The 25,674-nt window shown below is 40.0% G+C and overlaps 1 protein-coding gene across 1 annotated transcript in view; it reads left to right on the forward strand.

Moving 5' to 3' along the window:
- LOC111141568 (MACRO domain containing 2) overlaps positions 1-25,674 on the forward strand; it is a 1,949,692-nt gene that overhangs the window by 1,353,849 nt on the left and 570,169 nt on the right. Inside the window, exon 7 of the mRNA XM_022494211.1 lies at positions 22,276-22,306. Coding sequence (XP_022349919.1) covers positions 22,276-22,306 — 31 coding nt within the window. The remainder of the gene's footprint in view (positions 1-22,275; positions 22,307-25,674) is intronic.

Below are 25,674 nucleotides of genomic sequence, written 5' to 3' on the forward strand. Positions count from 1 at the left end.
TTGGATTCACTTCTCCGCCAGTCCTACCTTTCAGAAAGTGGTTGATTTTCTGTTTCTAGAGTTGCTGTTCTTCTTCTCTTCGATCTCCCGTTGGATTTGTAGGTGTTTGCAATCTTTAGATAAGCTATCTAGCTGATCTCCCGCTACCTGAAGTAGTCTCAGCCTGCTACTTCTCCGCCATCTTGACTCCTTCCTCTGGGTTTTATTTTTTAATTAAAAGATGAAAAGTTGTACTAAAAATGTTTTTTAAATGCTTTCAACTTGAAAACAAATGGCAGGCATGTATCATTTTGCACTTAACACAAACTTTACTAGTCCTGGCAATTGAACTAAAATTGAGTCTGATAGCTAATGGAACATTTGTGGAGAAGACAAACAAATTGTCCAGGATAAACAAAACCAGTGTTTATTTTTAATCGATAGCAGCTGAGCACAGGGAGATGCAGTTAGCTCAAGGCGCAGATCAAGCTCATTAAGTATCCCGGGCCTCTTATAAATCATGGGATGTGTCGAATCTCAAATTAAACCAAATAAGACAATGGCTCAGGATCCTTCCCTTGTACCGGGCAGACAAGACTGGTTGGCAGAGAAATCCTGGGAGGGAGATTGAGCAAGGCTCTTTCTCCCCCTTAGTGGTTTTCCAGCCCACGCAGTTGTCAGCATAGCTGATTTGCCCCTTCGAGGCCAAGGACTGGAGCCAAATGGCCTGAATGTGAGTACTGGCTCCCACTCTTCCTAGCTAGCTGTAGCAGATTCTGTCAGGACCTTTGCTGCTCAGTCTATGTGGTTCCTGTACTTGCTAAAGATTCCCTGCCCCTCTGGGGTGCCTGAGTGGCTCAGTGGGTTAAAGCCTCTGCCTTCGGCTCAGGTCATGATCCCAGGGTCCTGGGATCGAGCCCCACATCACTCTCTCTGCTCAGCGGGGAGCCTGCTTCTTCTCTCTCTCTGCCTGCCTCTCTGCCTACTTATGATCTCTGAGTGTCAAATAAATAAATAAAATCTTTAAAAAAAAAAAAAAAAAAGATTCTCTGCCCCTCGGGCCTAGAGGAGTCTGTTCCTTAGCCAAGAAGGTAAGCACTGCTCAAGTATAGACAGGCCAGAATCGCAGAGAGCTAGCCAATCAGCATGGGAACTGGCCGGTAAATATCCTGTCTAATTCACCCCTCATTAGAAGACTCTAGGCTGTGCTCTGCCTAGTTCCTCGGAGCACCCCAGCAGATGGAGCCCCAGTTATCCACAGCGGTAACCCATCCATTAAGGTGCGCTGTGCTCACTGGCTTTCCTCTCAGCCATGCCCCATTCTTCTTCCTCTTCACAGGGCTTTCTTGAAATCATCTCCCACATAACACACTTTTTCCAAAAATCCTAATTTCAGTGTCTGCTTTTGGGGAAACCCAACCAGAGACATATTGCGTCTGTGGGCCTTTGACTCTTAGGACAGCACTGAGGAGGTCAGAGATAGCCAGAGAGGCGGTTGGCCTGGTGATTAAGAAGGCATTCTCTAGAGGCAAACTGCCTCACAGTGTCTGGGAATGTGATCTTAGCTAAGACACAGAACCCCACTGTACCTCGGTTTCCTCAACCATAAGATGTGGCCAATGATAAAGAAAAAAAAAAGGCACCTACCTATGGGCTTGTGGGGAGAATTAAGTGAGGAATCCATTTATTACTTTTGGAATACTGCAGAGCACACAGTAAGTGCTCTGTGAAGATTAGCTATACTTATTTGAATCACAGACCATCAGACTGGGGGATCAGGTTTATAAGTGACCTAGTGTGACCTCCTCATTTTCCACATTAAACAACAGAGGACCAGAGAGACATGACCTTGTTTCCTCAGGGTCTCAGAGCTAGTGACAGCAAGATCCAAAGATCTCTCAGCCCAGTGACATCTAGCTTAAGAAAAGTTCCATCCTGGGCACCTGGGTGGGTCAGTGGGTTAAGCCGCTGCCTTCAGCTCAGGTCATGATCTCAGGGTCCTGGGATCAAGTCCCGCATCGGGCTCTCTGCTCAGCAGGGAGCCTGCTTCCCTCTCTCTCTCTCTGCCTGCCTCTCTGTCTACTTGTGATCTCTCTCTGTCAAATAAACAAATAAAATCTTTAAAAGAAAAGTTCCATCCCAAAAACCTAGCTTCAGAACAGTCATACCTCCAAATATTCCATTAAGAAATAGAACCCAGGGTAGTCATTTAATTTTGCTGATTAAAAAAAAAAAATCCTAGGCAAAATGAGGCAAGAAATGGGCAGGAATTATATTTCAAGGATCTCATGTATTTGAAACCAGAAACTTATTTTAAGGGAATTAAAAAAAAAAAATCAACTCTGCCGTGCCCTAGATGGAATGTCCTCGTGAAGACTGTATGATTTAGACACAAATGCTTTCTTCGGCAGAGTCCTTTGTGAACCTCAGCTTAACCTCCTGGTCTGGACAGATGACAGGGTCTGGCTGTGCAGAGTGGAAGTCCTTAGAGTATTTGAGAGCATTTATCTGATTATATAGCTCCTAGCCTTGGTAGTATTCTCTAGCCGATGGAGGTTTGTTCTAGACCTCATAAAATAAAAATACATGTTTTTCTAACAGTCCTTTGCTTTTTGAAGTTTCTCTTTTTTATCCACTCTTCCATGCAAGCCACATCCTCTCATCTCACTTGTGACCTTAAACGGGGAAGGGGTAAAGCACGGGAAGATACCAGAAGAAGTGGATTGGAGCAGAGACCTCACTAAATGAAAGCTCTCCCTCCTGTTCAGCCACTGAGATCAGTGGGATAAAACCACATTAAAGATGACCTCTGGCCCTTCCCCTCCAAAGATGACATCTTTCAGCAGCCATGAGTGTGCTTCCGTAGAAATACACAAAATATTACCGAAAGGAGAGAGCTCCGTGGTGCTGAGACCTGTAAATATTTGTCTGAGAGTCGTGTTTCTATTTATCTTTGAGTAGTTCTGGCAAAGGAAATCTGGAGAGAATTTCTTAAAAGGTGAAACAAGTTGGTTTGTGAAAGTGGTGTCATTTTTATCTGTTCTAATAGCTTCGGGGAAATCTCTGTGGTCGCACAGTATATAGTTGTCTCCAGATCATCAGGCCAGGGGAGTTTTATTCCTGAGCTTCAATCCCAGCTACATATCTTGAACCCCACTCGTTTTGCCAATGAAGAATGATTTCTAATATCTCTTTGGCTCGTTAGCTAACCAAGTATTAATACGTTGAGCCTCTTTTCTTCTCTGCCTTTCCTTAACTACAACTGATAATAAAAGCTATGACAAAATCAGTTTATTATTAGTGTTATTATTATTATTTTAAAGCTCCCATGGAAGCCAATTCTGGTTGGATATAGGTCAGCTGTGTGCAAATGGATAATCTTCAAAGCTTAGTGCAATAAAATCACCTTTACTCGGGACCAAATGATACTAGGATACATATCCCAAAGCTCTTCCTCATCATTTTTATGGTGAAATTACTATGATTGAGCATCAAGCTTGCCTAAGATTTCACTTCTCCACTTCCTTGCCTTTATCTTCTGTATACCAAGTTGCAAGGAAGGTTTTTATTTTGCAATTCATTTTTCCTCTTGAATAGTGATTATATGCAGTTCCAGGAGTCACAATGCTGTAGTTTATAATTCTTCCAAGCAGGAGAACGACAACATGGCAATAGAATGCAGAAATAGCATTAAAGAGAAGGGACTATTCGTTCATGTCTCTGGGAGAATTAAGGTGGTTTACTTAGAATGCGTGCTTAATATGGACACTAATATTAGAGCACGTGTACCATATATCGGAGGCTCGGTTTTCCAAAAAACACACTTGGTGACTAGCTGAACACATGTAATTAATTTTGGAGTTGATGCTAGGACTACTGATAGGGGAATAGGGAAGTGACAAAAGGGAGAGCAGAAAGCCAGCACAGGTGCATTGTTGAACAGGTTACTGCTGTGGGCAACAAGGGCTCACTCCCATGAAAGCCTCTGACAGACTGCATGGAGCATATTTCAGAACTGTCCCCCCTTATATCATCACCTTGCTTTCTTTACCTGTCCATGGTTAGAGACTCCCAGAGGCTAGTGGTGAGAAGGCACTGATGGGCATGGGAATGTGAACTTCAAGGGGCAGTGGGTAGGGCATCAGCAGCGTCTTAGAGCAATAGCCAAGACTGGTTGAGCTAAGGAAACAAACACAGGAGCAGCCTCAGAACTGGGGATATTTACATCTGGCCCACTTGTTTAATGTCTTGATCTGGGTTGGTTCTTCTCTAGTTTTCTGATTCTTTTCTCTCTCTTTCTTTCTTTCTTTCTTTTTTTTTTTTTTTTTTTCTCATCCCTTGGGTGTATTAGGGAAATACTGGCTGTCCCTTGCCCACTCCTGAGTCAGTATCTCCAGCACACTGCTCCACCTTTGTTACTGCGTTTCTGCCCATAACTTTCAGCTCCACCAACAATCATCAAGTTCACTTGTCAAATACTGTTAGCCTCTGGTAGAGGTGAAAGAGGTGAAAATGTTCTACTGATATCTCACAGCTGTATCAAACTCTATGTTAAAAATATAAGCAGTTCTCAGGCTGACATCTGTCACACATACTAACATCCATTAGCAAGCAGTTGAAAAAATAGTCATCTAGTCTTCTCCTGTAAACTTAGTGGTGCTCTTCCGTCTGCAGGGACTGCAACAAACACCCTCCAGGAAATGTTCATTGTGAACACAATCCTCTTAGCAGGTCAGGCCATGGAGTTGTCCATCCAGTGTGTAATAGTACCATCAGAGCCGTGGACCTCAGCCCGGCTCTAAAGATCTTCAGTGGCCAAGCTTTCCAGAATCTTTAGATTCTCATACATTGTTCATGAAAAGGGGACCGGCCCTGGACAGTCTCTTGAGCCAGCTACATATCTTGAACACCTCTCATTTCACCAGTAAAGGATTATGTCTAATATCTCATTTGCTTGTTAACTAACCCTCTGCTACTGGATAGTGATGGTTGATATGTTGGTATAGCCATGTCTGGAGGAAAATACCTGATTAGGGTACTTTACCTTAACCAATTGCCTCCATGGTATGTGCTTAGATACACACACACACACACACACACACACACACACACACTTTTAAAAACCAAATCACAACCTGGACACTATTCCGAGACAATAGATTTCTTTGGAAATCATCATATCTCTTTCCTGGCAAAATATTTCATTAATTTGAAATTTCCTTTTATCCTTAGTCTGAAATTTTGGTAAAGAAAATCTTAATATTCTTCACATACAGTATTGATGCTTTTACTTTGTTAAAGGACTAAGTTTAGGCATTTTCCAGAACTGATTTTTCTGTTAATGAAAAAAAAAATCAGATTTTGAAAATCCTGTTCCATATCCGCTTATCTCATCCCCCTTCTCAGGTAAATTTTGAAAGGCTGCATTCCGCTATGGATTTTTCATTAAATTTTCTCATCAGTCCTTGAAAGTATAAGATAAAACTCTGATTGCATGAGTGCGAATAAATCTTAAAGAAAAAAAAGTGATCTCCAAACTCACATGCAATACATTAAGCCTCATAAGTTGGTGTTAGAACTGTCTCCAAATTACTTAGCTAGTGCTTCATACTGTACCTAAAAATGGTGATGATTTTATTCTTTGACTACAATTGAGTTTTGAGAGTCCATACGGAGCTAAGAGAAAAATATGGCCTAATGGGAAACACCAGTGTTTTGTTGTTGTTGTTGTTGTTTGTTTGTTTGTTTTACAAACTTATCCCTCCTCCATTTTCTAATCCATAAAGTTTCTGTACTACTCACTGAAGTAGAATCCCAGTCTACAAGAGGATGTGCCCCTTTTTGGCTCACTTCTGTGTCCGTGGCATCATGCAAATGGGATTTGAAGGGTCTTCGTGACTGTTGCTATTCCTTGCCTTTTGACACACCTTCTGCTGTGTGGAGGCTCTTACTATCTCCCAACACTCTCCTTCCTGCCTTCTTCATTGCTCCCAATGCTCACTATCTAGTGGGTGACCAAGAATGCCTGAAAAGTTTGGATGCTAAATCAATGGTTATTAGTTTCTCATTATTTCTCCAAAGGTGCAGCTGCTATTGGAAAAGAGTTGTAAAAATACTAGTCGTTGCTACAAGTTGGAGCCCCAAAATGCCCTATAATTTTGTGTTAATGAGACAAATAATGATTTGCAGAATAAAAGCTAAGCAAATTCCAGGGGATTTAATTTTGTATATGTACTAATGGAAAAAAAAAGTTGAAATGGGGGGGGGAGATCAAGAAGGAAACAAAATCCAATCCATGTAATAGTTATTTAATCCCCTTTATGTGTTGCCTTTAAATCACACCATTTCTTGTCAATTAGTAATAATGCAGTAACTAAAACATCGAAGTGCATGGGGTAAGTGAACAAAACATCAGCACAGTGTTGGTTAAAGAAAACCCTTGTCTAAAATGATGTCCATTATGACTGATTTATTCAGATATTTGCATCAGGGGGTATAGCTCAGTGGTAGAGCATTTGACTGCAGATATTTGCATCAGTCTTCCAAGCTTATGTGGTCTCTGTAGACCCAGATTCTCTTTTCCATCTGGAAATTAATAGTTCTCTGAAATCTTAACCACAGACACTGCACTGTATAAATTATTAAGAAAAAGTAGGGTAAAATTTTAGGCCTCTTAAAGTTGGAAAATGGACCCACTGAGGTCTCCTCTGATCAATCCTCTCTTCTGGGAAGCTTAGGAATTATGTTTAATGACTTTGCTAGTGGTTCTGGCCTGTGTAATTAAGATCCAAATATAACTCTATGTTCATTCTACAACTAAATTTCTTATCTGGACAAATGACCCATTTATGAAAGATCATAAAGTATTGTAGACAAGTCATTACATACTTAAAAATCTCCCTAATAAAATGTATCCAGGGATGTTCATATCTGCATTGCTAATAATTTTCCAAAAATATCCCTTACCATAAGTAACTAGAAAATACTGTATATTTTTATTTGAGAAGAGAAAAATAGAATAAAGATCCATAATTATAAATAAGTACCTTTCCTTGATTTCATCTAGTGAACATATTAGCATTTATCTTCTATCATTTCAATTCCCGGATGTGATAGCAGAGTCACCATTACATCAACATAATCTTGCAAGCTTGTGCATTCACTGCAGAATGCAAAATGTCATGACATTTCTTATAGAAATAGGAAACTTTTTTTTTTTTTTGCAAGTTTTGCTGTACATCAAAGGTGAATGAAAATGAGTCTTAAGATTCCAAGGCACGTCAAAATTCTGATGGAAGGACTGGAGCAGCCAGACTATGGAAAATATACCATAACTAAAGGAAACAGAAACTTTTGTTTTTCCATTGCCTTATTAACTTCTCTACAGTCATTGATTAGGAGCTCCAGTCCTATGAAAATGGTGCAGTGTGCCTCATTAAGGATGACTCCATCATACCAAATCAAAGCAAGGGAAGAGTAGAGGGGAAATAGTAGAAGGGAAGAAAATACGGCACAAGGGAAAACATGTATATGTGTTGGGAAGGAGTATTAAATACTGGATTGAGATTTCAGAGAATCTTTAATGCAATTTTAAAAAATTATTAATTGTTGGGTGATTTATGTTTTAATCTAAAGTCAGGACACAAGAATTTATATGGTCATGAGGTTTTTTTGTTTTTTGTTTTTTTGTCCTTAATAATCAGTGCCTTCTAAGTATGATCAAGTTCTTGAAAGTTTCTCAGAATTATAGTTTTTGGAGCAGAAGTAATTATCTGCAATTATTACATAGGGCTTTCCTCTCAACCCAAGAAAAAAATCCACTTGCAATTTTAACAAGAGGGGATGTTTCAGATTTTGTCTCAGCCAAAAAAAAAATAAAAAGAGCACCTGGCCTACTACTTGACCTCTGCCTCACCAGATAGCATGTTCACAACTACTTATGTATATACATGTGGTTCATATCAACCAATTAGCCTAAGTCTGTCACTTAGTATAGTAATTGGAGGCATCATGAGAAGCTGCTTCAAGCCTCACCTAAAGCAATGCCTACTGCTGGATTTTTCTAAATTACAAGAATACACACACACACATATATTGAGTTCTGCTTGAAGTCAAGTTGCCTGTTGCTTGCATCATAAGTTTTACGGACATAAGGGTCAACATGAGCAAAGAAATAAAATGTCGGCAAGTTTTGTGGGTAATAATCTCACCTCTTATTCCTTAAAGTGGAGTCCAAAGATCAGCAGTATTAGTATAATCTAGGAATTTATTACAAATGCAGAAAGTAAGACCTCACCCCAGACCTACTGAATCAGAATCTGCTTTTAACAAGATCTCCTGGTGACTTGCCTCCACATTAATGTTTGAGACCTGTTCTAGTCCAAGTTTCTGGAATACACTGACTGTGGATCTAAAATATACAAGTAACATGTACAGATAGAAACAGACAAAATAGTCCCACCAGGAAACTGTTGAGACTCAAGGGTTGACATTTTAGGTGAGCAGGAGGACAAGGGTATTTATCATGATGAAAGGAGTCAGGTGTTTAAATAGGACCATTTTGTGGGAAAGTGCAGAAGTGGAAGGAAGAGCTTCGGCTTCATCATCTGCCCTCTTCCTGGTTCGTTACTGACTTTTGTGTAGTTTTGGAAGCTCTGCCGTTTCAGGTATGCATGTGTTAAGTGGAGCAATAATTTCCTCCCAGCTTTCCCTGGGTTGGGATTAATTCAATGTTATCTTGAAAAGTAGAACTTGAAGTGATATTATTGTCTAGCCATGTGCTACTATAACTGTACCCAGATCAATAACATTAGCATCACCTGGGCGGCTGTTGGAAATGCATAATCTCAGCCTGCCACAGATCTACCTAATCAGACTTTGCATTTGAGTAAGATGCTCAGTTGAGTGGAAGCACATTGAAGTTTGAGAAGGAGTGGTCCATTCACTTTCAGAGGCAGTGAACCCCCCATCCCAGGAGAAGTTCAGATGGAGCCTATTTGAACCTTATCAGGGATGGTAGGGAGGGGAGCCATGCATGGGGTAGTTGGAGCAGATAACTGTCAAGAGCAATTGCACGTGTAGGATACCTGTGCTTTTAGTGGAACACTAAAGCCTAGTAAGGTAGTGGGAAGAGTGGTCAAAAAGGATCATTTATAGCTTCTGAAGCTACATATGGGATAGAGATCTCATGATGAAATGTTGATTGAAAAAGATGGAGGAAACTTGAACAGCTCTTTGGAACTTACAGGAAATGATTCTCTAGCATAGAATCCTTGCCTAATTATTGATTTCTTACTGTGTCCTCAAAAACCTTCCTCAGTTACATCAAGTGACATCTGTTATATTAATGCAACTATTGTATTCCATGTTGAGGATATGTCCCACTTTCAGTGAATCCCAAAAGGAAGGAACAGTAACATGGAGGGAGAGGGAAAGTCAATGGGCAGAAATCCCTTCACATACTAGAAAGGATATAATGCTTGGCTGTAATAAGTTTCATCTAAGACAGAGTTACAATCTGTTATGGATGGTTTTTATTTTGTTTGTCTTTAATATAGATGCAACTGTGAGATTATGGTTAAAAATTAAATCCTTCACTTTGTGAAATTAGACTTTAAATAAAGTCAATGTCTAGCAGAGCTGGTGGTACCTAAAAGTATTCATTTCTAAATCAAGTTTTGCTCCATTCATCCATTTACCTATCTATCCTTCCATCTTGCTATCTTTTCACCCATCCATCCATGCATTAATGCATGGATGACCTTCTCATTGACTCTCTTAGTGCATACATTAAATTAACTCCCTAAGAATAGAAAGACATTTAGTTTTAACTATTTCTTAGTGAATAATGGGTGTGTCACTTTCTGTAAAATTTGGTCTGTTCATCCTGATGGTTTGTTCATGTCCCAGTGCTGGAGCCAACTGTGTACAAAACCGTGTATTCACTGGCCCTCAGTGTATACTTTGGAGGCCAGCTGCCTGCTTCCCTCCTTTTGGGTCTGGCAGAATTCTGGTTGGATTAATGCAGGAAGCACTGGGAAATGTATACAAATAACTCACATCCTGGGGCCTGAGCTGTCAGACATCTTGCAGACTGGATGTTCCCAGTCTTCTTCTTTTTGCTCATTTCCATAAAAGACTCCAGTTGATAAAACTCCTCACAGTGATTGATGGCCCACAAAGCACAGCCATTTTCAGGCCATGAGTAGCAATTCTTGAACTTGGGAAATATGACTACAATCAATTTCCTTTTCCTTTTCCTTTCTTGCTTCCCTTTATTTTAGTCATTCCTACAGGGTGCGTCCTTTAGACACCCCTTTCTTAGTCATTATCTCCTAATTAATTCCCTTGTTAAATATAAAGTGTGCATTAGGCTTGACTAATGTCTTCCTTTGTGACTAAGGAAAGAAGAATTTATTACCTTTACATATTGACTCAAGCTGAATAATCACAACTCATTTTATTTAAAGCCCGTATTCTTTACAAACCACTGTAGTATAGGTCCCAACCAACTGTCAATAGAGTCTCACCTGTCTCCCATAAATATGAAATGGAGTCAAGTGTTTGCATATATAATTGACTTTAGAAGTGGCTCTATTCATAAGGAAAACCATCTCTTTTTCTATGTGATGTGTTAAGATCACACCATGAAATTATGGAGGGCCTGAAATGAAATTGCCCAATTTGTGGAGAGAACATGCTGACACTGTAAAGAGATGGAACAGAGGTGTCAAAAAGTCTGCAGGAATAAAACCTATATATGTGTTGGTAACCTGGCAATCGCTCACTCTCCAGTCATGTGACAGATTAATAAGCATAGGCAGGAAAGGACCTCAGTTCATCTTAGTGGGAGAGAGTCTGTGCTGGGTATGAGCTGGATACAGGCTGGATGACAATGGTCTGGTGAAACAGTGGGAAGAAACAACCTTGGTTGGAATAGAATAACACAGTGGTTCTCAAAGTCATCTGAATAGAACAGAGCAGTGATTCCAAAGTGTCCTAATCTTCAATTACCCTGTAACCCTGATCTTCAGTTTGACAGCTGATTTAATAAGTAAGATCTGGTGACTAAGCCTAGAAGGTTTTTGTATTGTGTTCATGCTGATAAAGAGTTCTCGTTTCCAACTAGTCTTTTCTGAGGATTGAGCATGCTCAGGATGGATTCTTCCCCTGTCTCCACCTTCCTTCTTCAACCCTGACCTCACTGACTCTATTCTGGAGCAGGAAGTGCTTAGAAGTTTGGGTCAATGCTTTTGGCTCAGATCATGATCCTGGAGTCCTGGGATTGAGTCCCACATTGGTCTCCCTACTCAGCAGGGAGATGCTTCTTCCTCTGACCCTCTCCCCTCTCATGCTCTCTCTCTCACTCTCAAGTAAATAATTAAAATATTAAAAAAAAAAAAAAAGAAGAAGTTTGAGTCAAAAACATCAGGGCTTCTGTCTAAGCTTTTCCTCTTGGCCATTGCATGACATTTGGAAGATCACTCATCCCATCTGGGGATAGTAATAATAATGCCTCCTCTGAGTCTTACATGGTTATGAGGAGAGACAACCAGGCCCATGTTAAAATATACCAGGAGCTTTAGAATTTCTTAGGTGGTATCTTTATTCCTATTTATTTTATTAAGCCATAGGAAGACAGGAACCTGATAGATAGCTGAAGCTTCTGGATACCCTGGTACCCTGTCTGTATCTGTGGTCTTTCAGTAACTATTTGTTGAATGTGTTCTCTCCCTTATTTCTAAAAGCTGTTTGGCTTGTTAGCAGACCGCTAGTCACACTGCGAAGGAGCTGTGAGACTGGTTGACTGGAAAATGGTTGAGTTTACTCTATCTATAGTGCCCAGTCCATAGACTCTTAGAAAAGACCACCTTACCATCTATGTGTGTTGAGGCTTTTGGGCTGCTGGGTTCCATGAGAACACCTGTGTTTTTTGTTTTGTGGTTATTTGTGGTTATTTGTTTGTGGTTATTTTGTTGTTAATGGGTTTTCTTAATGTTTCTCTAGAAGTCAGATCTTGAACTTTCTAATTAAGATCATACTAAGACATAACATACCATTAAGAGAAGCCAGAGACTGACTCGAAACAATAAGTGGATAACACCTCCTTGTATTTGTTTAACAAAACTTTACATGATGCACGATCTGGGTTGGGGCCTTGTACTCAGCATGGAACACAGAGATCCCCAGGACCACCGCCTTCTGCTTCTCCCTGAGTGGTCAGTTTCTGAATTTCCTCCCAGTTGTATGTCCTTGGCAGCCCCTCCTTGTCTCTGAGCCAGATCTCAGTCGCTCAGGTTGTTCAGTCTTGAGGATGTCCTTTCTTCCTTCCTGCGGCTTCATGAGGATTTTTTTGCTTTTTCTGCTTCTGCTTACCAAGACTGACTGGGGATAACCATGTGCTCTGTTTCCTTTGAGGTCCTCCCAGAATTAACCCTGAGGTCTCTTTCACTTTTATAGTTTTACTGCTAGTGGCATTAAGGTAAATGACAACAACAGATGCCATGGATTGGCTCCCTAGAAGCAGACTCTTAGGTGAGGATTTAGGGAAAAGGGATGTATTGGGAAAATCCCAAGAAAAACACAGGTGAGATGTGAGGCACTGGACTAGAAGGGAAGGGTAGACATCAGGCCAAATCCCAGGTGACTGTAAAACCCAATGATGGTAGTCTCCAGATGATAATGGTCACACTCAGCATTTTTCTCAGCAGGGTAAAGGTGTGCTGGTGTTTACCTCTCCCACACCCTGCCCATCAATCATTGGTTCGGGGTTAGCCCTGGGATCTGATTTCCAGCCCCTTTGTTTTCTGAGAGCACTAATGAAGGGGCTCTATGATAGTTGGTGTGGGGATGGACCAAGGGCAAGGGCACATGGCAATAGTAAAGGATGGGACACAAACAGCCTCCCTTATAGCCACACTGAGGAAAGCTCAAAGGTCCACAAGTCCTCTGGAGATCTTACTTCAAGTCCTGTTCTTTCAGTGATCTAGTCCCTCAATCCTGTGAGCACACAATTCTTCCTTATCATTTAGGCCACTTCTTCAGCAAGGAAGGCCCCTCCTTGCAGGCACAGTTAGACCCTCAGCAGTGGTTAAGGGCCATAGGCCATTCACACTCAAGGGGGTAATTTACTTCTCAGGGGATCTGAAATGATGACTCTAATCTCAGTTGCCTCTGGCCTGCCCAGGAAAGGTCACCTCAGAGCCTCCCCACACACTCCTCACTCCTGGGTGCCAGGGATGCAACATCTGCCTGATACATGTGCTTAATTATAAGGAAGATGGAGAGGGGATACTTACAAAATGAGAGGTAATTAGGTTTTTGAGAAGTCATCATTTTAGGGACATTTTGTTCCAGCAGGAGCTTTCATATTGCACAAGTGTTTTGCTGTCGATAAGAGGTTTTTTAGGGTTTTGTTTTCCTTTCTTAACCTTTGTTTCTTCCCTCTGCTTCTGCATAAAGGGAGTTTACGGATGTAGACATTTTGGAGCAGAATGAACATTCTTTTGGGTTCAGCAGGTTTATGGTGACCTGTTCTTGTTTTCACATATGTATAGTTTACAGTAAAACATTCCTAGCAGTCATGTGAGCAAGCTTGGGCAAAAGGCAAGTTTTTCTCTTTGCTGGTTCTGACATTTTGCATCCTAATAAATTCACAGTGGAACTAATCCAGCTGTCTTCTTAGAAAATATAAAGTTTGGAAAAGGACTGCTACTATTCATAGCTATATAATAGTTTGTTTTATACCGTGCAGAGTTGTAGTTATAAACATGCAAGCAGCTGGCAATAAATGACTTTATGACAGCTATTTCCAAGGTATAATGAAGAAAACAAAAACAAAGTTATTGCTTATAATTATGGTGCCTGGGTGAGCTTGCACAATGCACTTCAGACACTTTGCTGGCCAAGTCCATGTGATCTCATTCACAGTCTCCTCTAAATGACCTTGGCCTTCAGGTTATTTAGCCTTGGAGGGGGGAGGTACAGTGATTTGCATTTTCCAGTGCAATTTGTTAAGCAGACAGCATCCTTTTGCTCTATTCACCCGTGGAATGGGGGGAAGGGAAAAATGAAATTAAGGACTCTTCTTTACTATTGAAGAGGTTTTACATTAGAAAAACATGTTGGGGGCAGTAGTTTGTCAATATTTTCAAAAACTTAAAGGTACTTTTCCTTTAACCCAATGGTTAAATAAGTTAATTTCATTTCTAGAAATAGATCCTATGAGAATACTGTTAAGTACATAGAGGCATAGTCAAGAATGCTCGCTGTGAGTTATTATAGCAAAATTTAGGAATACCCTATATGTTCATCAATGTGGCAATATTAGATAAACAGCATAACCATGCCATTGAATAGTGCATAGACCTTAGAAACATGAGGTGGATCAATATGCACTGACATTGAACGATCTCCAAGATCTAGGACATGAAAAGAAGCTAATCTCAGAACGTAAACCACAATGCATGCTCCAATCTATGTAGGAAAAAAATATATAACTATGTTTATATATGCCATCTAACTCCATTATTTTTCATTCAACCATTTGGCAGGTATTTATTGAGTTCCAGTCTGCATTTTTGGTACTGGTGATACAACAACAAGTAAAACAAAAGTCTTCTTGGGAGTTACAGGCCAGTGGGGGGAACTGAAGCTGAGGACACAAAGAACAAGCAAACAACTGTGTGTCAGGTGGTGTAGGAGTCATAAAGGGATACAAAGCAGCCTAAGGGAATAGAAAGTAATTTAGCTAGAGGCCAGAAAGAGCCTCTTTGAGGAGGTGACATTTGATCAGAGATCTAAAAGGAACATGTGCCAGGCTGTAGGGACAGTGAGGCCAAAGTCCCTGAAGCAGGACTGTGTTTTGTGTGTTTGGAGAACAAAAGGAGGCCAGTGTGGCTGCAACTCTGTGAGCAAAGGAAAAAGGGGGGTAGGCACAGAGGAAGCCAGGAGCCAGATCACTGGGAGCTTGAAGGCCATGGTCTTTGCTTCAAGTTTTATTTAAAGTGTGGTAGAAAGTGACAGGAGGACTGAGATCGGAAAAAGATTCAATTTTATTTAGGCTTTAAGATGTAAATTCATGGAGTGGAATGCTGCTAACCAAACTATGGACCATGAGGGCCTTGTGGGGAGGGTCTTCTAGTTGAGTCAGAAGAAGGGAGGGACATGGCTATAGGAGAAATTCTCAGTGCTCTCTGCCTCCACCAGTCTCATTTGAGCCTTTGGGAATGCAGTCATGCATGACTTGAATCATTAGGAAATATTAAAGGCAAAAAAAATAAGATCAATTATTCCTTTTGTAAAATAATAAATCCCTTAGTTCGCATTCCTTTCTCTGACCTTGAGGGAGTTTGCTTTCTTGGCTTTACTGATCCTCCATGTTTATTGAAAAGGGGTAATGTGTTTTTTATCACAGGATTTTTCATGAGAATGAATCAGATAATATACATAGAGCTCTTAGTCTGGTGCTTGGCACATTACAATAATTCAAAACTGACAGCCATCATTGTTGCCATGATGCCACCACCCATGTCCAAACCGCATAAGGCATTCAGGATGCTATGAAATTGCCTGACTCTGTCATCTTTATCCTGAGCTGTAGAAAAGGGTAAGAGGCTATTTTTTACCAACATAGAATTAAATAGCTGAATAAACCATCTAATCCAACTCTATTCCTTTTACAGCTGGGAAAACTGAGGCACTGAGGGGATACACTAGTGGCTCTCAGATTTATAGCTAATGAGTGACTCTGATCTCTTGCCTTTCAGTTCAAATCTTTATTTGCTGCATCAGTATTTCCCTAATTTTAAGCATTCACATTCCACTTCCTAATATGATGATCATCTAATATTTTAATTGACTCTTTAAGAATTTTTATTTTCATAGGAAACTTTGTATCATCACCCTAAGTGGAAAACCAATATTCTTTTTTGTAAGTCTTTACAATAACTTAGAGTTTTAGCATATTTATGTCATTGCTTTTGGCACAGTAATGCTGTGTAACAAACAACCCCAAAACTTAGTGACATAATAAGAAGCATGTCTTCCTTGCTCATATACCTGTGGGCTCATTGGGACACAACTGCCTTAGGCTGGTTTCAGACTCTACTTGTCTTTCAGCCTCAGGCTACATGAAGCATGTCCTTCTCATGCTTCTCCTCTAAAGTCAGGAGTATAAAAGTTCAAATCTAAATGTTATGTCTACTATTATCCCATTAGCCAAACAAAATCATATGCTCAAGTCCATTATCAGGAATATAAAGAAAAGACTTCCTCCCCTAATAGAGAAACTGTAAAATCACATGGTAAAGCATGTAGATAGAAGGAGAAATGAGGACTTGGAAAAAGTAATGGGGATATGGGGCATATCAAAATCATATGTAGATATTACATTGAAATGAGTAATGGCCGTCTGTTTGCCACCTCAAAATATCTTGCATACTCCTAGAGTTAGTCATATCACAGTCTGAGAAACACTCAAGTATTCTGCATTCTGGATAAAGGGATTGTGGCACAACCCACTATCCTGGTAACCAAACACCTAAAGACAAAGAAAGGTACCTTGATGTTCCATTATTTCTAAGATGCTCACTTTCTCACATTTTATCTTCTTTGAAAGTAGGATACCACCTATACCCAGAGGTGTTTTATAGTCAAACATAGTCATGGTGAGTTTTCACTGCCTGTACATGTGTATACTTGGTTATTGTTCCTGGTAGACTGACTGGGCAGTTGCAACCTCTTGACTTTCAGCCAACCAACCAATTAGAGGCCATATAAGGGGGAGTAGTGTGTTTGGCTATTGTCTGAAAACCTTTTTTTTGGCAACAAAGAAGAAGCCAGCTTCAAAACTTTTAGAGAAAGTATTAGAAGCTTGGAAAAGAAGTCCAGAGCGGGGCACTGGTGAAGAACTGGATCAACAACACCTATCTTGAGAGCACAAGGATGAAACTGTAGAGAACGGTTACCTGTGACTCTGTAGTGGAAAATGATTTAGAGGTACTGGATTCTGCAGGTGGATAAATTTTAGGACACTTAACCAATTTATCTCTTTTTAATCTATTCCCTAGAGCAAGATGTAATTTAAGAAATTATCTAAAAAAATCCAAAATAACAATTTCAATTAAGTATGCAATAAAAATCCTAAATGATAAGAAAACAAGTGTTGTATTTCAACTCAGAGAGCTTCGCCTTTCGTAGTGGTACACAAAGTACAACAAAATAATGGTGTTTCTTGCAATCGATAACTTCCTCAGTGAAATGGGATATGTAATTAAAAACAGTTAAATGGAAGGTGTATCAGGTAGCATGCTTTTGCTTGCAAATAATGGAAAATCTAACTAAAACTGACTCAATAAGAAGGAAAGTGTTGGCTCAGCAATTGAAAGATTCTCAAGACTGGGAGCACTTTACAGTTAATTTACACCCACAGCTCACTGATGTCAGAACTTTCCAACTCTCTCTTTGTGTCTAAGGGGGATGTGTGCTACTTACTTAAATCAATCAACACCTTCCCGTGCAGCTCAGGATGGAGTCAATCCTACCCAGCTGGCAAGGCTGTTGTAGAAGCAATGGGTAGATGGCAAAGAGAGTGGATAAAGAAGCGAGAAAGAAATTCCCACTTTATAGGAAAACATGAACCAAGAATCAAGGGCCAGAGAAATGCAAGGGATGGTTATGATGTTGGCTTAGGACTTAACATTTTGGTTTTAAGACACTGTTAGAATCAAGATAAAGAAGGTGGTGGGGTATTTCTTTCCTTGCCCCCAAATGGAGGAGTGGAAATAGATATTCAAAAGGATGGGAGGCATAATCGACAGCCCTGAGGATTTCAGTGTTTCTACAAATGTATTTGAACCAACATTCTGGGTTAAGGAAGTATTTTCCAGTTAGTGGCTCAATCTGTAATTTCACAAAAGAAAAATCCCCTCTCACCCTCCAAATCAAATGATTACTTTTGCCCCAAGAGAGCAAGTGCATGTTGACTTGGAAAAATAAGCCTAAAAGTCAAGTGTTATGAAGCAAGTTTTCTGATGGCTGTATGCTGGGGCCTGATTAGCATGGAGACTTTTTGCTCCTTGGGCTTCTGGAAGGAGAATACAGAGCCTTACAAATCAGGCTGGTGATGTCATTCCCTAAGTTCCACAGGTGACTGCTGAGTTATGTGCACTTGAAACAAACCAGGCTAATTGGCCTGGGTTTTGGTACAATCTTTCATTCTTCCACGGGAGAGGATTTTTGTGGGAGGTGGTTATGTTAAATACAACTTTGAAATAAAGAAATCCCATGCTACTCACTTCTGGTGATACTATCAAAAATTTATTATGGTGAAGAACACAGACTATACACTGTAAAATCCCTTAGGTGAGCTCACTTGTTCACCCTTTATTTCTCAACCCCTCTCTCTCTCACGCTCTTTCTCTTTCTCTCGCCCCTTCCTCAGTCCCTGCCTCCTTCCATCCATCTCCCTCTCTCTCAATAAAAAGTGATTAATGGAGGAGATTTAGTTTGGACGAATTATATACAGAGGTATTTTACATAAAGTGAACTTTTCCCATGATATTGTATTTCCATCTCTGCTTTAACATTGCTTTTTTTTATTTGTTTGAATTAATGCAATAATATTACTGAAGCCATCCTCCATTACACAACCATTTGCCTTCACATTCAAGGCAATGATGTCATTTTCAGATGAAGCTATTTGTCCTTGTTAAAACAGGCAAGGCAGTTGGTACATTCAGACTCAATTACTAAGTTACATGATTGATTCCAAGATATTGCTGGGAGGTAAGGCAAATGCAAGTTGCCATTAACTGTTCAGTATGTTCTCTTCTGCGAGATCTAATGGGAAAAAGACTCCTATAACTGGCCCTAAGAGGGAAGCAGAAGGTAGTTAGATCAGTTCCCCAGGAGGAAGACTCTGAGACAGAGATTAGGGTGCATGGTGCTTATTTAGGTGTGCCCTTGGGATCACACCTGGGGAAGAGAGGGGAGCAAAGCAAGAGTGGGCAGAGGGAAAGAGGAGCTCAGGAGCTGGTCGGGCCCTTCAGTGTTGCACTGCATTAAGCTAAGATGAGCCAAGCCTTTCCACTGTGTATTAATTAGTCTTTGGATGTGGACTGTCCTGGAAAGGGGCAGGACCCTGAGTGGAGTAGCCCTTTGCATCTGAGGCAATCCTGGAAAAGTTGACTGTTGGAGTCTACCTGCTGACAGCACAGTTGAAGTCTAGGCCCCAAACTGTAGGGCAGTTTTCCTCCTCCAGGGATGATTTGGCCCCCCAGGGGAACTTTGACAAGATTGAGGCATATGTTTTTATTGTCACAACTGGGGGAAGAACAGTGTCATCAAGTGGATAGAGTTGAAGAATGCTACCAACCATCTCGCAATGCAGCACACAGCCCCTAACAACAAAGAATTATCTGGTTCAAAGTATCAACAGTGCCAAGACTGGTATAGGACACCAATTCCCCTTGAAGTGGAGCTAGATGGAGATATTACTGCCTGTCAGATACAGTGTCCTGTGTTTCTCCCACAGACCCTTTAGTTTCCATTTACTAAGGAGGAAACTAATGCCCAGGGAAGTTCAGTTAAGTGCCCAACAAGGTGAACTGGAAAGACATCCAGGTGGGGTTTAAAGTGGGCTTGCTTGCCGAAACATCATGGTATCTTCTGTCTTCTGCTTGATGGTGTGGCAGGTCTGAAACCTCTCTCTCTCTCTGTCTCAAACACAAGACAGGTGAGGTTTATGTGCTCAGTTCATTCGCATGGAATTCCTGTACACTCAATTCCCTCTATTTCGTTTAAAAGGCATAGCAGAATGTGAGTGAGCATGGCAAAAATGATAGGGATGACCCCGAATCCTCTCTAATTTGTATTTGTATTTTTAAGCCAGCCATTCCTGACCTCTGGGGCCCTTTCTATTAGTAACAAATTGCTTACAGTAAGCTTGCAGCTGGTTTTTATGTTGAGAGAAAGGCCTGTCAGTGGTCTTGGTGAATGCCTTTAAAAAGACTAGAACATTTCCAGGAGAATTTGCTACATGCTATCTCTTCATTGTTCTGTATCCTTGGATTTATTGAATCATTCAAGAACATTCCTCATGATCTTACTGGCACCTCCAGAACCCAAGGAATCAAAAAAAGAAAAGAAAAGAAAAAAGAACTCATTAATTCATTTAAAAAGTAGCTCCTATTCCATTTCAGAAATTGTCCTATTTATTAGTATTTACTAGTAAAAGAACAGAAAAAAGGAATCTATCACTTTGCAGACCTGTAGGTGAGCTTAAAAGAATCCATTATTAACTCCTTCTACAATAAAATCACATGAATTGTGACTTTTTAAATAGGACATCCACGTAAAGGGAATAAACATGCAGTCTATAAAAATCTTACAGAAAATAAAATGTAGTACACATTTAACCCAAAGATATAAAGAAAAAAGACAGACATTCCATCATTATTGAGCTCAGCAATAACATTTGGGATTATAGTCAACCACAGCTGCAGAGTTTGGGTTCTGCTGCACAGTCAGTCACATTTTTTAAAAACTCCGTCATCGATTTCTACAGCACATTTCTATATGGTGAACGTTATCACCTTCATTTTCAGCTGAAAAATAAAAATACGGGAAAGATGAAAACAACTTAATTAAATTTACACAGAGGTCCATTGGCAGAGGACATTGTTTTTTTTTTTTTTTTAAAGATTTTATTTATTTATTTGTTAGAGAGAGAGAGAGAGAGAGCATGAGCACAGGCAGACAGAGTGGTAGGCAGAGGCAGAGGGAGAAGCAGGCTCCCCGCTGAGCAAGGAGCCTGATGTGGGACTCGATCCCAGGACGCTGGGATCATGACCTGAGCCAAAGGCAGCCGCTTAACCAACTGAGCCACCCAGGCGTCCCGGCAGAGGACATTGTTATGCTCAGATCACGTTCCCCCATTAGAGAGCCTAAATTAGAGCTAGCTCTCTAGTCACATTTGTTCCTTGACTCTTTCAGCCAGATTCTTTACACATTTCTGGGTAAAATACGGGGTCTTGGGTAGTTTGGGCCACTCTAACACACTGCCCTGGACTGAGCGGCTTCAACAACCAACATTTCTTTCTCACAGTTCTGGAGGCTAGGAAGTCTAAGATCATCATACCCACAGATCTGGTATTTGGTGACGGCCCCTTTCCTGGTTTGCAGATGCCTGTCTTCTCCTTGTGTCTTCAGAAGGGGAAAAGCACAGAGTGTTAGCTCTCTTCCTCTTCTTATGAGAACTAGAACCCTATCGTGGGGTCTCCACCCTCCCCCTAACTAACTCCCGAAGACCCCACCTCCAGATACCATCACATTGGGGTTCACCATGTCAATTTGGGAAGACACAAACATTCAGTCCATTGCATATGGTTTAAGCAGTAGTGCCTCTGTAAAAAAATTGACTTTAAGAAAATGAGCATATATATATATATATATATATATATATATATATATACACGCAGTTTGTTTAAATTTTACTGATAAAAAGACTGTGTAGCACACAACTTACAAACAAGAATAGAATATGCAATACTTTATTATAAATTCTATACAGCTGATCAATTCTTACAAAAAACTTTTGCAAACATTATAAGAATTTTCTATCCATAGCCAACCTTTGGTTTCAGTTGACCCACAAGTATAGTCCAACAGGTACGTTGATTGATATTTTCAGATTTTAAGCCACTAACATGACATCACTTAATGTCCAACTGAGATAGGATGCTCGTTAGCAACACCATTATATAGTATTTATATTGTATACACATTTATAATTAATATATATTTATGTTATATAATATATGTGTTATATAAATGGATATAGTATTTATATTAAATATGATATACATTACTTATATCATACAAATGTATAATAGACATAAGTCATTTCAAGGGCAGAAGCAATAGTAAAATATGGTCAAAATAATTAGGAGGTGATGAGATGATTTCTGAATATTTGTTTTAGATGTAACATCTCATTGCAGGCTTATATGATTTAATTTCTTAATTATAACTATATTTAACAGTTGGTTCACAAGATTCCTGGAAATTTGACAGTTGGCTCTCCTGAACTGGTACGATTGCTGCTGATAAGTTTTCAGTTAATCAAATATGCCCATTTTCCACGGTATCTCCTACTCCAACTGAGAGGCGTTTTAGGGGCCTGAGCATGTGAATAGAGGGCATCCCATCATCAAGTAAATAGATGTTGAACTAGAAGATGTCAGGTTAAGCAGAGTTGTTTTAAAACTTACTGTTATTTTTGTGGTTTATTCACAGGCATTTCCCTGCATCTCAACCGGCATTTATGGTAAGTGATCTAGCTTTTGATATTTGTATTTCATTATTTTGTTGTTAAAGGCAAGGTTCACAGGAAGATAAAATGTTCTCTGATGGAAATAGTTTGCTGTGATTTAGAGACCCAAAAAGCAGGTCGAATCCCATGGAGGGATCTCAAGAGGCTATTCAGATATTCTTTGGTGTTCTTGAATTTTGTTGTATTGGATACCACATGTAATAATTTGATGCACTGTGGCTTAATGTCTTTTGTTAAAGCATTCTGCTGTGGTAGGATTTGACCTACAATAGGGTTTTCTTTAATCAAGCCAGGTTTTTCTCCTAGATGACTCATAATGCATATAAAGCCTAGCAGTATCATTATTTTGTTGTGAATTACAAAATAAATAATGGAAACATTAAAACATACACACATGCATGTGTCATTATATTTAATTTTAAAAATATCCAAAGGGGAAAAAAAATATCCAAAGAAGTGACTGTTAATAAAAACAAATAATTTTAGTAAGCTGAAAATATATATACTTTCTTAGTGTTGACAGATTATTTTAGATAATTACTGCTTCACTTAGAGATGGGAGCAAAATGTTTTTATAATCACTTGTTTTCACTAACCTAAAGCTCCCGAAATATTATTCCACCTACAATGACATTTCCTGATGCTTTCTTTCTTCAGGCCATTAATAAATGTGTTTTACAATATTAAGGTAACATGGGGTTTAATTGTCATTTTAGGGTGTGCTGATCAGGGAAAATAGATTAGACCCTTCTGAAATCAAACTTCTCACATAGAGGCTCTTAACTGAAAAATAAAATATGTACAAATGTAAAGAAATAGTTTAAGTTCATTACTATTGGGAAGGGATACCTAGATTGATGTCAAAGGTACAAGATTTATTTCTCCTTAATATAGTATTTCTTTTAAAGGCCTTGGAGAGAATAAAATGGAAAATACAGGCCTGAATCAAGTTAAATGGGGAAGGATTTGGCTGCATCATTTAAGAATTTGAGGCATGCCTTTTTCTTCTCCACATTCCACAGTAGCCTGTGTTTATGGAAACACAATGGACACTGGGCTGGAGAGGGCTAAACCGCACCATCTACATAATCTCCATTTTGGCCATTCTTTCTGCCTCACAGGTACCCAGTTAGAAATCTTAAAAATCTGCTTAAAGGAGACATGAAATGCAAAGTTTTGCCTGGGCAAGAGCCCACATCTTCATTTTACCTTGTCTGGAGTCAAATTAGATTCCACTACAGAAATGGTTCCCCTCTCAAGAATGGTCTCTCATGACAGTCTTGATTTTCCTTGACAACAAACAAATACACACCTGCCTAAAACAATACTATGTTTACTTTCTATGTTTATTACCTTGCCAGATTGCTGATATCTGTTTTGTTTCTGAGAATCTAGGGCAATGTGCAAAGGATTGCAGGTGAATTTAACATGTTACACTGAAAAAGGGGGAAGGGGGGCTAAAGAAGAGAAGGATAGTGAGGAGGGACAGGAAAATGAGAAGTCAAGAAAGAGTAGTAAGAACTAAATCAAGCCTAAAGTGGCTCATGGATAATTTTAATCCCCGAAGGACAGAAATTTCTGCTCAGAGACAATAATATGGCCCAAAATATGCTAACTTGTTCAGTATTGCATTATGTTGGGTAGGAAGGAAATACTGAAGATTCTGGGGGAAGGCATTGACACCAAGTCACAGCCACTGGCTTGGAGGGCTGCCACCAGGCAAGCTTCATCAGTTTTCTCAATGCCAGGTCCAAGCAGATAGTTTTCAAGTCCTGGAACTCCTCTCTTTCCCCTCTATCTTTTGAGTAAATTTAAAAGTGAGGCTGATACCCACAAAGTCAGGTGCCATTTTGCTTCCATTAGCCCCACTGGAGTTTGAGGTCTTGATCTATTTTTAGCTCCATGAGATCATGTTTTAGCAACTTTTAGATCATTCCAATTCTCTTTAGTTGATGGACCATTTAGCCATTTGCAACTTGGATATTATTTCCTATGTCCCTTGTGAAATCATCGCTTTCCCATTAGCTCTTGATTCTCTCCCAGAACCCATGTATTATAGATTGGTCCTTTTCTCACTCTTGTTCAGGGGCCCCTGCTCTGCCTCTGTCATTATCCAAATAACTTTTATTTTTATCTCCATTTGTTGGGATTTGAAATCGTCCTTTATTTAAGGAAATTGGTCCAAGGCTAAAAAGAAAAGCTTTAAAAAAGGAAGCAAACAAAAATTCCCAACACTTTGTAAGTCATATGAGAATGGATTTAGAGTGAGAATTCAGAACAGTCTCTTGGTGATAGCCTCCCCCTTCTTTTTCCATATTCTACCTTACTAGATTAATTTTTCTAAAAAACCACTTGGTGCATGTTTCCCATCTGCCCAGGAGCCTTTGATCATATTCCATTACTTGCATGTTAATATTTATTCCTTTCGGACTGAACAATAGGTGCTTTATGTATCTCCCTAAACCAGTGCGTTCAAAGTATGTGAAGAGGGAGAAGAAATCTCTTCTCAAGGATGTGAATTGGTATGCCAAGAAATTTATATGTACCTTTGATTTTGCATCATCATTAAAAAATTATTTATTTATTTGGAAAAGAGAGAGAGCATGAGCAGGACGAAGAGCAGAGGGAGAAGCAGACTCCCTGTTGAGCAGGGAGCCCTACACGGGGCTGGATCCCAGGACCTCAAGATCATGACCTGAGCCGAAGGCAAATGCTAAACCGACTGAGCCACCCAAGCGCCCCTTGCATCTTTAAAAGGGTGATTTAGTTTGCAGCATTTCCTAAACTTATTTGGCCATTGATAAATTTCTCAGCCCTCTCAGGACTGGTGTTTTCTCCTAGAAATAGGGTTTTTTGTTTGTTTGTTTGTTTATTTTAAGATTTTATTTATTTATTTGACAGAGAGAGATCACAAGCAGGCAGAGAGCCAGGCAGAGAGAGAGGGGGAAGCAGGTTCCCCACTGAGCAGAGAGCCTGATGCGGGGCTCAGTTCCAGGACCCTGAGATCATGACCTGAACGGAAGGCAGAAGCTTAACCCACTGAGCCACCCAGGCACCCCTGCTAGAATATAGAGATTTCTTGTCATGCATCCTCCATGGACACATCTTCTGTGACCCACAAAGGAGCTGATAAATCTCAGAACATGTGAGAAACTTTGCCAGCTCCAACCCTGTGTGCCTTCCTTATAGCACACTTCCACATGTTCCTAAACTCATACACACACTCATACGCACACACACTCATACCCCCATGGGCACCGAAATCACACACGCCATCACTATCACACCCCTGAGGCCCAAGCACAAACACACCACACACACTGATACAATTGAATAGTAACCTCTGAGTAGTCTTCTGTCAA

Source organism: Enhydra lutris, unplaced genomic scaffold (genome assembly GCF_002288905.1).
Source record: "Enhydra lutris kenyoni isolate GAN:26980312 unplaced genomic scaffold, ASM228890v2 scaffoldscaffold6, whole genome shotgun sequence".
NCBI lineage: Eukaryota > Metazoa > Chordata > Mammalia > Carnivora > Mustelidae > Enhydra > Enhydra lutris.